The sequence below is a fragment of the Rhinichthys klamathensis genome, unplaced genomic scaffold (genome assembly GCF_029890125.1).
Source record: "Rhinichthys klamathensis goyatoka isolate OS25496 unplaced genomic scaffold, OSU_Roscu_1.1 h1tg000685l_1, whole genome shotgun sequence".
NCBI lineage: Eukaryota > Metazoa > Chordata > Actinopteri > Cypriniformes > Leuciscidae > Rhinichthys > Rhinichthys klamathensis.
Genome location: NW_026607114.1, coordinates 471,030 through 483,546, shown reverse-complemented (window position 1 = coordinate 483,546; position 12,517 = coordinate 471,030). Strand labels below are relative to the sequence as shown.

The following is a 12,517-nucleotide window of genomic DNA, read 5'->3' as shown; positions in this document are numbered from 1 at the left end:
AGTCTGCCATAATTTCAATTTGTCTTATAAATATAACTCATAATTTCATCTTTTTGTCAGAATCTTTATCTAAAATGTCATAATTATGACTGTTTAAATCACGATTTTTGCTTTTCAAAACATTTCAGAAAAAATGTTCCATGAATGATGTATAAATAATGTTTTTATGCTAACGCTTTGAGAACATTATTAAAGAGCAGATAACTGTAAAAGAATGTTTTATTAATGTTACTGGAATAATGTTTGATCATAACTTTGAGGATCTTGCCAGACGTTCCTGTTCGCTGGGAAAGCTTTACATTAACTCCATTATCATCAAACCACTGAATAAAGCTGTGTGTGTGTGTGTGTGTGGTGTGTGTGTGTGTGTGTGTGTGTGTGTGTGTGTGTGTGTGTGTGTGTGTGTGTGTGTGTGTGTGTATTTCTATCAGCTGCTGTATGCGTGTGTGTGTGTGTGTGTGTGTGTGTGTGTGAGTGAGTGAGTGAGTGCGCGTGTGTGTGTGAGTGTGTGTGTGTGTCTATCAGCTGCTGTATGTGAGGATGTCGCCGCACTGGTTTAGTCACATATGTGTGTGTGTTTTGTTTCTCATGGTGTGTGTGTTGTTCAGCATCATGAAGGCCGAGCGGACCGGCGTGGACATTCCCGTGTACGACCTCTCGCTGATCCGAGACCTGTGGGAGGGACGAGTGAAGAAGCAGAAGCAGCGGCAGAAGAAGGAGGAGGAGCGCATCAGTCAAAGTGCTCTAGCCAAGTGAGGATCATTCCCTCCAGATCCAAACACTAATACACACACACACACACACACACACACACACACACACACACACACACACACACACACACACACACAAACACACAGACACACACTCTCTCTCCTCTGTTCAATGTTTGTTTAAAACACGAGATTTAGCGGCTCAATGTCAATATCTCTGTTAGCATCTGCTTGAGTCCATCTGTATATTTTACTGATTTATTTTAAAGGGGCGGTTGATTATGATTTCACTTTTCTAGCTGTGTGTAATGTTGCTGATTGAGCATAAACAACATCTGCAAAGTTACAACGCTCAAAGTTCAAAGCAAAGGGAGATTTTCTTTTACAGAAATCGTTTTTTTAAGGACTACAACACACGGCTGGTAGAACTACACGAGCTTCCTCCCGGGTTAGTGACATCACCAACCCTAGAATTAACATAAGCCCCGCCCCCCGGAACACAAGCAGTGTTGAGAAGAGGAAGAGTTGTTGTAGTCCCGGCACAGAGGGCGGAGCTTCAAGAGCTCGAGCTTCAGACTCACATGTGCTCCTGAAGCTCGAGCTCTTGTAGCTCCGCCCTCTGTGCCGGGAGCGGCAGCTCATTTGCATTTAAAGGGACACACACAAAACGACGCGTTTTTGCTCACCCTCAAAAAGGGACAATTTTAACAAGCTATAAAAATTATCCGTGGGGTATCTTTAGCTAAAACTTCACACACACACTCTGGAGACATCAGAGACTTATTCTATATCTTGTAAAAAAGGGCATTATACCAGCCCTTTAAAAAGCGAACTGATATGAAGCCGGTGTGTGTTTGCAGGGTGAATCAGCAGTGGCAGTATCGCATCGCGTGCCGGAAGCTGAAGAGCGCTGAGGTCTTGGCCCTGCAGTGTTACCTGGACCGGTCATGTGATCAACTACACACTCTACACACACTACACAACGGTATGCACAACTACACACTCTACACACACTACACAACGGTATGCAGTGTTACCTGGTCCGGTCATGTGATCAACTACACACTCTACACACACTACACAATGGTATGCAGTGTTACCTGGACCGGTCATGTGATCAACTACACACTCTACACACACTACACAACGGTATGCACAACTACACACTCTACACACACTACACAACGGTATGCACAACTACACACTCTACACACACTACACAACGGTATGCACAACTACACACTCTACACACACTACACAACGGTATGCAGTGTTACCTGGACCGGTCATGTGATCAACTACACACTCTACACACACTACACAACGGTATGCAGTGTTACCTGGACCGGTCATGTGATCAACTACACACTCTACACACACTACACAACGGTATGCACAACTACACACTCTACACAACGGTATGCAGTGTTACCTGGACCGGTCATGTGATCAACTACACACTCTACACACACTACACAACGGTATGCAGTGTTACCTGGACCGGTCATGTGATCAACTACACACTCTACACACACTACACAACGGTATGCAGTGTTACCTGGACCGGTCATGTGATCAACTACACACTCTACACACACTACACAACGGTATGCAGTGTTACCTGGACCGGTCATGTGATCAACTACACACTCTACACACACTACACAACGGTATGCACAACTACACACTCTACACACACTACACAACGGTATGCAGTGTTACCTGGACCGGTCATGTGATCAACTACACACTCTACACACACTACACAACGGTATGCACAACTACACACTCTACACACACTACACTACGGTATGCACAACTACACACTCTACACACACTACACAACGGTATGCAGTGTTACCTGGACCGGTCATGTGATCAACTACACACTCTACACACACTACACAACGGTATGCACAACTACACACTCTACACACACTACACAACGGTATGCAGTGTTACCTGGTCCGGTCATGTGATCAACTACACACTCTACACACACTACACAACGGTATGCACAACTACACACTCTACACACACTACACAACGGTATGCAGTGTTACCTGGACCGGTCATGTGATCAACTACACACTCTACACACACTACACAACGGTATGCACAACTACACACTCTACACACACTACACAACGGTATGCAGTGTTACCTGGTCCGGTCATGTGATCAACTACACACTCTACACACACTACACAATGGTATGCAGTGTTACCTGGACCGGTCATGTGATCAACTACACACTCTACACACACTACACAACGGTATGCACAACTACACACTCTACACACACTACACAACGGTATGCAGTGTTACCTGGACCGGTCATGTGATCAACTACACACTCTACACACACTACACAACGGTATGCAGTGTTACCTGGACCGGTCATGTGATCAACTACACACTCTACACAACGGTATGCACAACTACACACTCTACACACACTACACAACGGTATGCACAACTACACACTCTATACACACTACACAACGGTATGCACAACTACACACACTACACAACGGTATGCACAACTACACACTCTACACACACTACACAACGGTATGCACAACTACACACTCTACACAACGGTATGCACAACTACACACTCTACACACTCTACACAACGGTATGCACAACTACACACTCTACACACACTACACAACGGTATGCAGTGTTACCTGGACCGGTCATGTGATCAACTACACACTCTACACACACTACACAACGGTCATGTGATCAACTACACACTCTACACACTCTACACAACGGTATGCACAACTACACACTCTATACACACTACACAACGGTATGCACAACTACACACACTACACAACGGTATGCACAACTACACACTCTACACACACTACACAACGGTATGCACAACTACACACTCTACACAACGGTATGCACAACTACACACTCTACACACTCTACACAACGGTATGCACAACTACACACTCTACACACACTACACAACGGTATGCAGTGTTACCTGGACCGGTCATGTGATCAACTACACACTCTACACACACTACACAACGGTCATGTGATCAACTACACACTCTACACACTCTACACAACGGTATGCACAACTACACACTCTACACACACTACACAACGGTATGCAGTGTTACCTGGACCGGTCATGTGATCAACTACACACTCTACACACACTACACAACGGTATGCACAACTACACACTCTACACACACTACACAATGGTATGCAGTGTTACCTGGACCGGTCATGTGATCAACTACACACTCTACACACACTACACAACGGTTTTGACGTTCCCTTTAAGTTATGAAATCATTATTTCTGAATGTTCTCAGAAAGTTTTTGTAAATGTTTAAAAAACTTTTTTCTTTTTATGTGAATATTAGAGAATAGATTTTCTGTATCATTCTTCAAACATTATGGTAGTAACACGTCATAGTAGTAACATTTAAAAAACGTTAGACGAACATCCAACTAAATACTTTTAGTACTTTTACACTTCATGAAATGGATATTCAAATACATTCTTCAATAATTCTAGCCTACATATAGTTGATGGTTTAGAATAAGTGATATCCTTGTTTTTTATCAGTGTGTTTAATTTTAATTTGTCCAAACCAGGGTTATTTTAGTATCATTGAGATACTATATGTTTTATTAATATTTTGAATCATTTTCATTTTAGTTAAAGTAGTAGTCATTTTGTTGTGTGTTTTTTTTTTAGCATTTATTTAATAAAATATCTTTAAATATGTGTATATACAGTCAAACCAAAACTTATTCAGACACCAGATATGATTTTTGATATTGCTCCACTAGTGTGATCAGGACACTATAGTTCATTTCTGTAAGTGAGGAGAGCAGAATAAAGTAAACTGACATATTATACCCAAATATTCTTCATCCAGTGACTACCAGTAACAATGATTCCTCCACTTTGAGCTGATCATGTTTTGCTGAAGTGTGTTTTCTGTAATTGCTAATGCTCTTTTTACACACAGACTGAACAACATGAAGCATTGCTTGGTCACTGGTTGAGCTAAACTGGTATTATCTAATTGTGTAGTTATATTTAACAGCTGACAGATATTCAACATAATTCATCTGTGAGAGTCTAACAGAAGGACGGACAAAACCAGTCAAATATCCACTGAGTTCTGCTCAGATTTCATTACCAACTATAGCGAATAAACTGATGATGTGAGAAATGTTGAAGGAGTCTGAATATATTCCGGTTTGACTGTATATGTTTCAGTTAGTTAACTAGTATAATAACCCTGACCTCTGACCTTCTGCCTCCTCCAGACACTGACACGGAGAACAAGAAGTTCATTTTTGAGCTCAATGGAGACAAATGGATGGTAACTCTCTGAAAACGCTTTGTATTTCAAACGCTTTGACTCTCCGTGACTTCACTATGATCGCGATTTGCAGAAATTACCTGAAGATCTCCAGTTTATGACGTACCTGAGGGAATGGCACATCCACGCAACGAAGATTCGCGAGATTCCCTCGTACATCGAGGCGTTCGTGGATCTGCGTGTTCTGGACGTTCCCAAGAACGGACTGACGAGGATTCCTGTGGAAATCGGTACGTGTCGCTAAACCTCAGATCTCACTCCGAATTAAACACGCAGTATTATTCCACACGGTAGAAATCACACAAACGTCTCGTCTTTCACAGGAAAACTGATCAGCCTGAGGGAATTAAATGTGAATTATAATAAACTGATGAGCATTCCAGCTGAACTCGGAGAATGCGAGAATCTAGAACGACTAGAGATGACGGCGAACAGAAGCCTGTCTGAGCTTCCCTTCGAGGTACAATAATCATTCATATAGATTCATTACAGATATTTTTGTCTATCCCAGGCAGCTAACCCTTCTGTTAAAGATCCTCTTCACAAGATGTAAAATAAGTCTCTGATGTCCCCAGAGTGTGTGTGTGTGTGTGTGAAGATTGAGCTCAAAATACCTCACAGATATTTTTATATAGCATGTTAAAGTTGTCACTTTTCGAGGGTGAGCAAAAACGCATAGTTTTTGTGTCTGTCCCTTTAAATGCAAATGAGCCGCTGCACAGAGGGCGGAGCTACAAGAGCTCGGACAGGCACTGAAAATGTAAAAAACTTTTAGCCTTTTATGTTCAAACCGGAGTCGGACAAAGATGGAGAGACTCAAGGAGAAGTGACGACATGTAGAGCAACAGGACATTTCTGAATGTTAGTTGATGAATTTATGTAGTTTGTTAGTCATTGATTAGCATATTCTGTCATGATAATCTATAAATCTCGTTCCCAGGGGCGGGGTTTATGTGAATTCTAGGGTTTGTGATGTCACTAACCCGGGAAGAAGCTCGTGTAGTTCTACCAGCCGTGTGTTGTAGTCCTTAAAAAGCGATTTCTTTAAAAGAAAATATCTTCCTTTTCTTTTAAACTTTGAGCGTTGTAACTTTGCAGATGTTGTTTATCCTCTAACAGCAACATTACACACTAACTACAGTTAAAAAAGTGAATTCATAATCAACCACCCCTTTAAGGTTCTCAAAGTTATGAACAAACGTTCTTCCAGTAACGTTAATAAAACATTCGTTCAAAGTTCTCTGGTCTTTAATAATGTTCTCAAAACATCAGCACAAAAACATTATTTTATACATCGTTCATTTTTAAATGTTGCTTCTTGTTTCAGAGAACATTCAAAAGTATTGTCCCATGATGATTGAATGTAACGTTCCTTTAACTTTAACGTTCGCATAACCGAGGAAAAACAGTTTAAAACGTTTAAAAAACTGATGTTTTGAAATAACGCTTTCATAACTCAATGGGAATGTTTTTGTCGGCTGGGAAATGCTCCTTCTTTCAGCTGCGGAATCTGAAGAAACTGAAGCACTTGGATGTGTCGGAGAACCAGTTTCCCAGCATCCCGATCTGTGTTCTGCGCATGGAGAACCTGAAGTGTTTAGACATCAGCAACAACAGACTCACTGACCTGCCGGAGGACATCGACCGGTGTGTGTGTGTGTGTGTGTGCGTGTGTGTGATGGGGAGGTTTAGGGTGTGTGTGTTTGTGTGATGGGTAGGTTTAGGGTGTGTGTGTGTGTGTGTGATGGGTAGGGTTTGTGTGTGTGTGTGTGTGATGGGTAGGGTTTGTGTGTGTGTGTGATGGGTAGGGTTTGTGTGTGTGTGTGTGTGTGTGTGTGATGGGTAGGGTTTTTGTGTGTGTGTGTGATGGGTAGGGTTTGTGTGTGTATGTGTGTGTGTGATGGGTAGGGAGGGTTTGTGTGTGTGTGTGTGTGTGTGTGTGATGGGTAGGTTTAGGGGTAGGGTGTGTGTGTGTGTGATGGGTAGGGTTTGTGTGTGTGTGATGGGTAGGGAGGGTTTGTGTGTGTGTGTGTGTGTGTGTGTGTGATGGGTAGGTTTAGGGGTAGGGTTTGTGTGTGTGTGATGGGTAGGTTTAGGGGTAGGGTTTGTGTGTGTGTGATGGGTAGGGTTTGTGTGTGTGTGTGTGATGGGTAGGGAGGGTTTGTGTGTGTGTGTGTGTGTGTGTGTGTGATGGGTAGGTTTAGGGGTAGGGTTTGTGTGTGTGTGTGATGGGTAGGGTTTGTGTGTGTGTGTGTGTGATGGGTAGGGTTTGTGTGTGTGTGATGGGTAGGGAGGGTTTGTGTGTGTGTGTGATGGGTAGGTTTAGGGGTATGGTTTGTGTGTGTGTGTGATGGGTAGGGTTTGTGTGTGTGTGTGTGTGTGATGGGTAGGGAGGGTTTGTGTGTGTGTGTGATGGGTTAGGGGTAGGGTTTGTGTGTGTGTGTGTGTGATGGGTAGGGTTTGTGTGTGTGTGTGTGTGTGTGTGTGTGTGATGGGTAGGGTTTGTGTGTGTGTGTGTGATGGGTAGGTTTAGGGGTAGGGTGTGTGTGTGTGTGATGGGTAGGGTTTGTGTGTGTGTGTGTGTGATGGGTAGGGAGGGTTTGTGTGTGTGTGTGTGTGTGATGGGTAGGTTTAGGGGTAGGGTTTGTGTGTGTGTGATGGGTAGGGTTTGTGTGTGTGTGTGTGTGTGTGTGATGGGTAGGGTTTGTGTGTGTGTGATGGGTAGGGAGGGTTTGTGTGTGTGTGTGTGATGGGTAGGTTTAGGGGTATGGTTTGTGTGTGTGTGTGATGGGTAGGGTTTGTGTGTGTGTGTGTGATGGGTAGGGAGGGTTTGTGTGTGTGTGTGATGGGTTAGGGGTAGGGTTTGTGTGTGTGTGTGTGATGGGTAGGGTTTGTGTGTGTGTGTGTGTGTGTGTGATGGGTAGGGTTTCTGTGTGTGTGTGTGTGATGGGTAGGTTTAGGGGTAGGGTGTGTGTGTGTGTGATGGGTAGGGTTTGTGTGTGTGTGTGTGATGGGTAGGGAGGGTTTGTGTGTGTGTGTGTGTGATGGGTAGGTTTAGAGGTAGGGTTTGTGTGTGTGTGTGTGTGATGGGTAGGGTTTGTGTGTGTGTGTGTGTGTGTGTGTGTGATGGGTAGGGTTTGTGTGTGTGTGTGTGTGATGGGTAGGGAGGGTTTGTGTGTGTGTGTGATGGGTAGGGTTTGTGTGTGTGTGTGTGTGATGGGTTAGGGGTAGGGTTTGTGTGTTTGTGTGTGTGTGTGTGATGGGTAGGGTTTGCGTGTGTGTGTGTGTGTGTGTGTGTGTGTGTGTGTGTGTGTGTATGTGTGTATGTGTGTGTGATGGGTAGGTTTAGGGGTAGGGTGTGTGTGTGTGTGTGATGGGTAGGGTTTGTGTGTGTGTGTGTGATGGTAGGGAGGGTTTGTGTGTGTGTGTGTGATGGGTAGGTTTAGGGGTAGGGTTTGTGTGTGTGTGTGTGTGTGTGATGGGTAGGGTTTGTGTGTGTGTGTGTGTGTGTGTGTGTGTGATGGGTAGGGTTTGTGTGTGTGTGTGTGATGGGTAGGGAGGGTTTGTGTGTGTGTGTGTGATGGGTAGGTTAAGGGGTAGGGTTTGTGTGTATGTGTGTGTGATGGGTAGGTTTAGGGGTAGGGTGTGTGTGTGATGGGTAGGTTTAGGGGTAGGGTTTGTGTGTGTGTGTGTGTGTGTGATGGGTAGGTTTAGGGGTCGGGTTAGTGTGTGTGTGTGTGTGTGTGTGTGTGTGTGTGTTTGATGGGTAGGTTTAGGGGTCGGGTTAGTGTGTGTGTGTGTGTGTGTGTGTGTGTGTGTGTGTGTGTGTGTGTGTTTGATGGGTAGGTTTAGGGGTCGGGTTAGTGTGTGTGTGTGTGTGTGTGTGTGTGTGTGTGTGTGAGAGAGCGAGTTTCTGTTGATAATCCTGAACACACACACACACACACACACACACATCATGAGACAATGATTCTCTCCTCAGGCTCGAGGCGTTAGAGACGCTGTTCCTCCACAGGAACCGAGTGCGCCGCGTCCCGATGCCGATGACGAACCTCGTTCACCTGAAGATGCTGGTCATCAGCGCCGACGAGCTCTACAGCATCCCGTCGAAGATCGTCGACAGTCCCGACATCAAGTGTGTGTGTGTGTGTGTGTGTGTCAGCAGAAATACCCCTCACAGACCCTGTCCTCGTGTGATTCTGAGAGATCGAGTGTTGATCCAAACACAGTCGGCCCGATCCTGATCTTTCTGTTACAGATTAATCCGACTTTACGACAACCCGATCAGCGCTCCGGCTGCAGACGCGCACGAGCCGGACGCAGAAGCCCAGGATCAACACGAGAAGGAGTTCATGAAAACATACATCGAGTCTCTTCAGGACAGAGGTGATGTCATACATGTACAAGCCATTTACCTCATCCTCCCTCTTGATAATATTTTTAATGCAATTTTTTACCTTTAAATTACTAGATTTGATCAATAAATAGTAATTTAAGCACATTCCTCACATTCTTTCAACTTACATTCAAAATAACTCTCAGTTTTATGCATAACCCTTTAATTCAGCTCTAAATATCTGATACTGTGTGTCTTTGCCGACCGCTTGTGTTAAACAATTAATATAAGATGATATTTCATGACTTTAGATGGGCTTATATCTTTATATGGAGCAAATGAGCTGTTCCTCTGGGTCCTAAAGCCAGTTTCTCTTCAGTGTGCATTCAAAAACACATGTAGACAGTAATTTTTTGGTAAAGTTTCAGCATTTTTAGTTTGAATTTTGAGCATTTTTAGGGTTTTCTATGTGAAGAGAAGGGAAGCATTTGTTACTTTTTTTTTTTTATTTAAACCACAAAACTCCTCGAATTCATCACTTTTTTGTGTGTGTGTGTGTATTCATGGTTCAAGTGGGACAAAAGTCCTGGGGTCTTGGACTCCTCTCATGAATAAATATTTTCCAGCTCCAAAAGACCAGAGGGAAGGATGACGTAAAATATGTGTTTAAAAATAATACATTTGCAGATATTGAGCTTTAAATGTTCCTCAAACGACTCTTTTCAGACACTCAACCGATGTACACCACTAAAGTGTCCTTCAGCTGCTTGCTGTAGAAGATGAAGAACACACACCATCATCTTCATCATCATCCAGCCATCAGTGTGATCCGGTTATTAGTTTTCTCATTCCGAGTGCAATCCACATTTAAATGCAGGTTATGCTGTCGATAAGTTTTAGCATCTAAAAGGTTTGGATTTCTTTTGTAGCAGCACTTTTCTATTTTTTTGTTTTATTTGTTTTCCAAATATCTAAACATTCTTAAATCAAGATATATTTACTGGAGAAGCAACATTACTGAAGATATTAAGTCTTGTTTAATGAAAAATATATGAAAATGAAGTGAGTTTGTGTTTAAAAAAAGAACAAATATCTGCCAAATGAGTCGTAGAAAAGGGTATATAAGATTATTTTCTAGTTTTAAGCACAAACTCACTTCATTTTGATTCTTTTTTCAGACTTAATATCTTATACGGAAGCGTATTGCATTCACTTGAGGAAAAAAATCTACTCTGTTTTTCTGAATTAACGAGTTAATATCTCAGAATTACGAGATAAAAAAAGTTATCTCGTAATTCTGAGATATTAACTCGTTAATTCAGAAAAACAGAGCAAAAATTTTTCATGAAAAAAAAAGTGTTCATGAAAAATTTTTGCTCTGTTTTTCTGAATTAACGAATTAATATCTCAGAATTATGAGATTCATTTTTCTTGAAAAACAGTTTTTTCACTCTGTTTTTATGAATTAATGAGTTACTCATAATTTTGAGATAATTAAGTCATTAATTCAGAAAAACAGAGCAAAAACTTTTTTCCATGAAAAATTATCTCGTAATTCTGAGATAATTAACTCATTAATTCAGAAAAACAGAGCAAAAAAAAAATTCTATAAAAATGATCTGGTAATTCTGTACGGAAGCGTATTGCATTCACTTGAAGAAAAAAAAATCTACTCTGTTTTTCTGAATTAACGACTTAATTATCTCAGAATTACAAGATCATTTTTATAGAATTTTTTTTTTGCTCTGTTTTTCTGAATTAATGAGTTAATTATCTCAGAATTACGAGATAATTTTTCATGGAAAAAAGTTTTTGCTCTGCTTTTCTGAATTTCTGAGTTTTTGAGATAATCAAGTCATTAATTCAGAAAAACAGAGCAAAACAATTTTTTCCTGAAAAATTATCTTGTAATTCTGAGATAATTAACTCGTTAATTCAGAAAAACAGAGCAAAAAAACATTTTCCTGAAAAATTATCTTGTAATTCTGAGATATTAACTCATTAATTCAGAAAAACAGAGTAGATTTTTTCCTCAAGTGAATGCAAAACGCTTCCGTATCTTCTGTCTCTTGATGTAAGAATGTTTGGATATTTGTGCTGGAAACGAGGTGTGTAACACTGACAGCCGGACGGGTGGAAGTTCACGTTTTTATTTCTGACCGCATTTATGATTCTTGCTATAGTTAAAATGCTGATGCCAAACCCACTGTGATCTGGTTTTCGGTGAAGATCTTCATTAAGTTTGTTTTGATGTGACCAAATGTTTAACAGCATGATTATGATCCTGTTTGATTGAACTCAATGTTTTATAATAAAAGAAGTGCCATTTTTATGTATTGCAATTAAAACTTTTTCATCTATTTTGCCTTCTGCCATAAATATAACATGCAAAACATGATGTTCTTCCTCAGTGTTTCTGTCTCGTTTTCCAGCACAAATATCCAAACATTCATAAATCAAGAGACATTTACTGGAGAAGAAGCAAAATGGAGTCAGAAAAATCTGTTTTCAGATTGAATTAAGTCGTTTTTTTCTGATTACACTCATTTTTGTTCTTGTTTTAAACACAACTCACTTTATTTTGATTCATTTTTCAGACTCAATATCTTCAGTCATTGTTCTTCTCCAGTAAATCTATCTTGATTTAATAATGTTTAGATATTTGTGCTGTGAAGAGTTTATATTAGAGGTGTCTTAACATGAGAAGAAAACGATGCTTTATATAAAAAATGCAATGCAAATAATCATAACTTAGTTAAGGTAGACTTACCAACTTTTACAAGGAAGGAATAAACATTGAATTTTTCTTCTGTTGTTGATGTCAAAGGTCGTGTGTCAATCAAACTCTATTTCTGAGTCACGCGGACGACGTCTAGTCTACATCAACACGAGCGGGGTGTGTGACACCTTAGGACAATATGAGGATTAAATATGAGGATAAAATGCTCTTGTTGTCAAGCAATGAAACCATCAAAATACAAGAGACGTTTGGAGACCAATATCAACTATTTTCAGTGTAAATTTATGTGAATAACACATTGTTTCTCTGCAAAAATTATGTTTTTCCTCAGTGTTTCTGACTCGTTTTCCAG

At 41.2% G+C, this 12,517-nt stretch overlaps 1 protein-coding gene across 1 annotated transcript; it reads left to right on the top strand.

Annotated features, from left to right (window-relative positions):
- Positions 1 to 573: 573 nt before the first annotated feature.
- On the top strand, positions 574 to 10,397 carry lrrc2 (leucine rich repeat containing 2). Its single transcript, XM_056241913.1, has 9 exons — positions 574 to 752; positions 1,574 to 1,698; positions 5,034 to 5,089; positions 5,163 to 5,319; positions 5,413 to 5,549; positions 6,591 to 6,736; positions 9,072 to 9,224; positions 9,348 to 9,475; positions 10,152 to 10,397. Exons 1-9 carry the CDS (start codon positions 589 to 591, stop codon positions 10,199 to 10,201), a joined length of 1,116 nt encoding a protein of 371 aa, XP_056097888.1. The 5' UTR covers positions 574 to 588; the 3' UTR covers positions 10,202 to 10,397.
- The last annotated feature ends 2,120 nt before the right edge of the window (positions 10,398 to 12,517 follow it).

Coding starts and splice junctions, on each gene's coding strand:
- lrrc2 (XM_056241913.1), top strand. CDS start 589: ATGGTGTGTGTGTTGTTCAGCATCATGAAGGCCGAGCGGACCGGCGTG. Junction 753..1,573: donor AGTCAAAGTGCTCTAGCCAA/GTGAGGATCATT, acceptor GTGTGTTTGCAG/GGTGAATCAGCAGTGGCAGT. Junction 9,476..10,151: donor CGAGTCTCTTCAGGACAGAG/GTGATGTCATAC, acceptor GACTCTTTTCAG/ACACTCAACCGATGTACACC.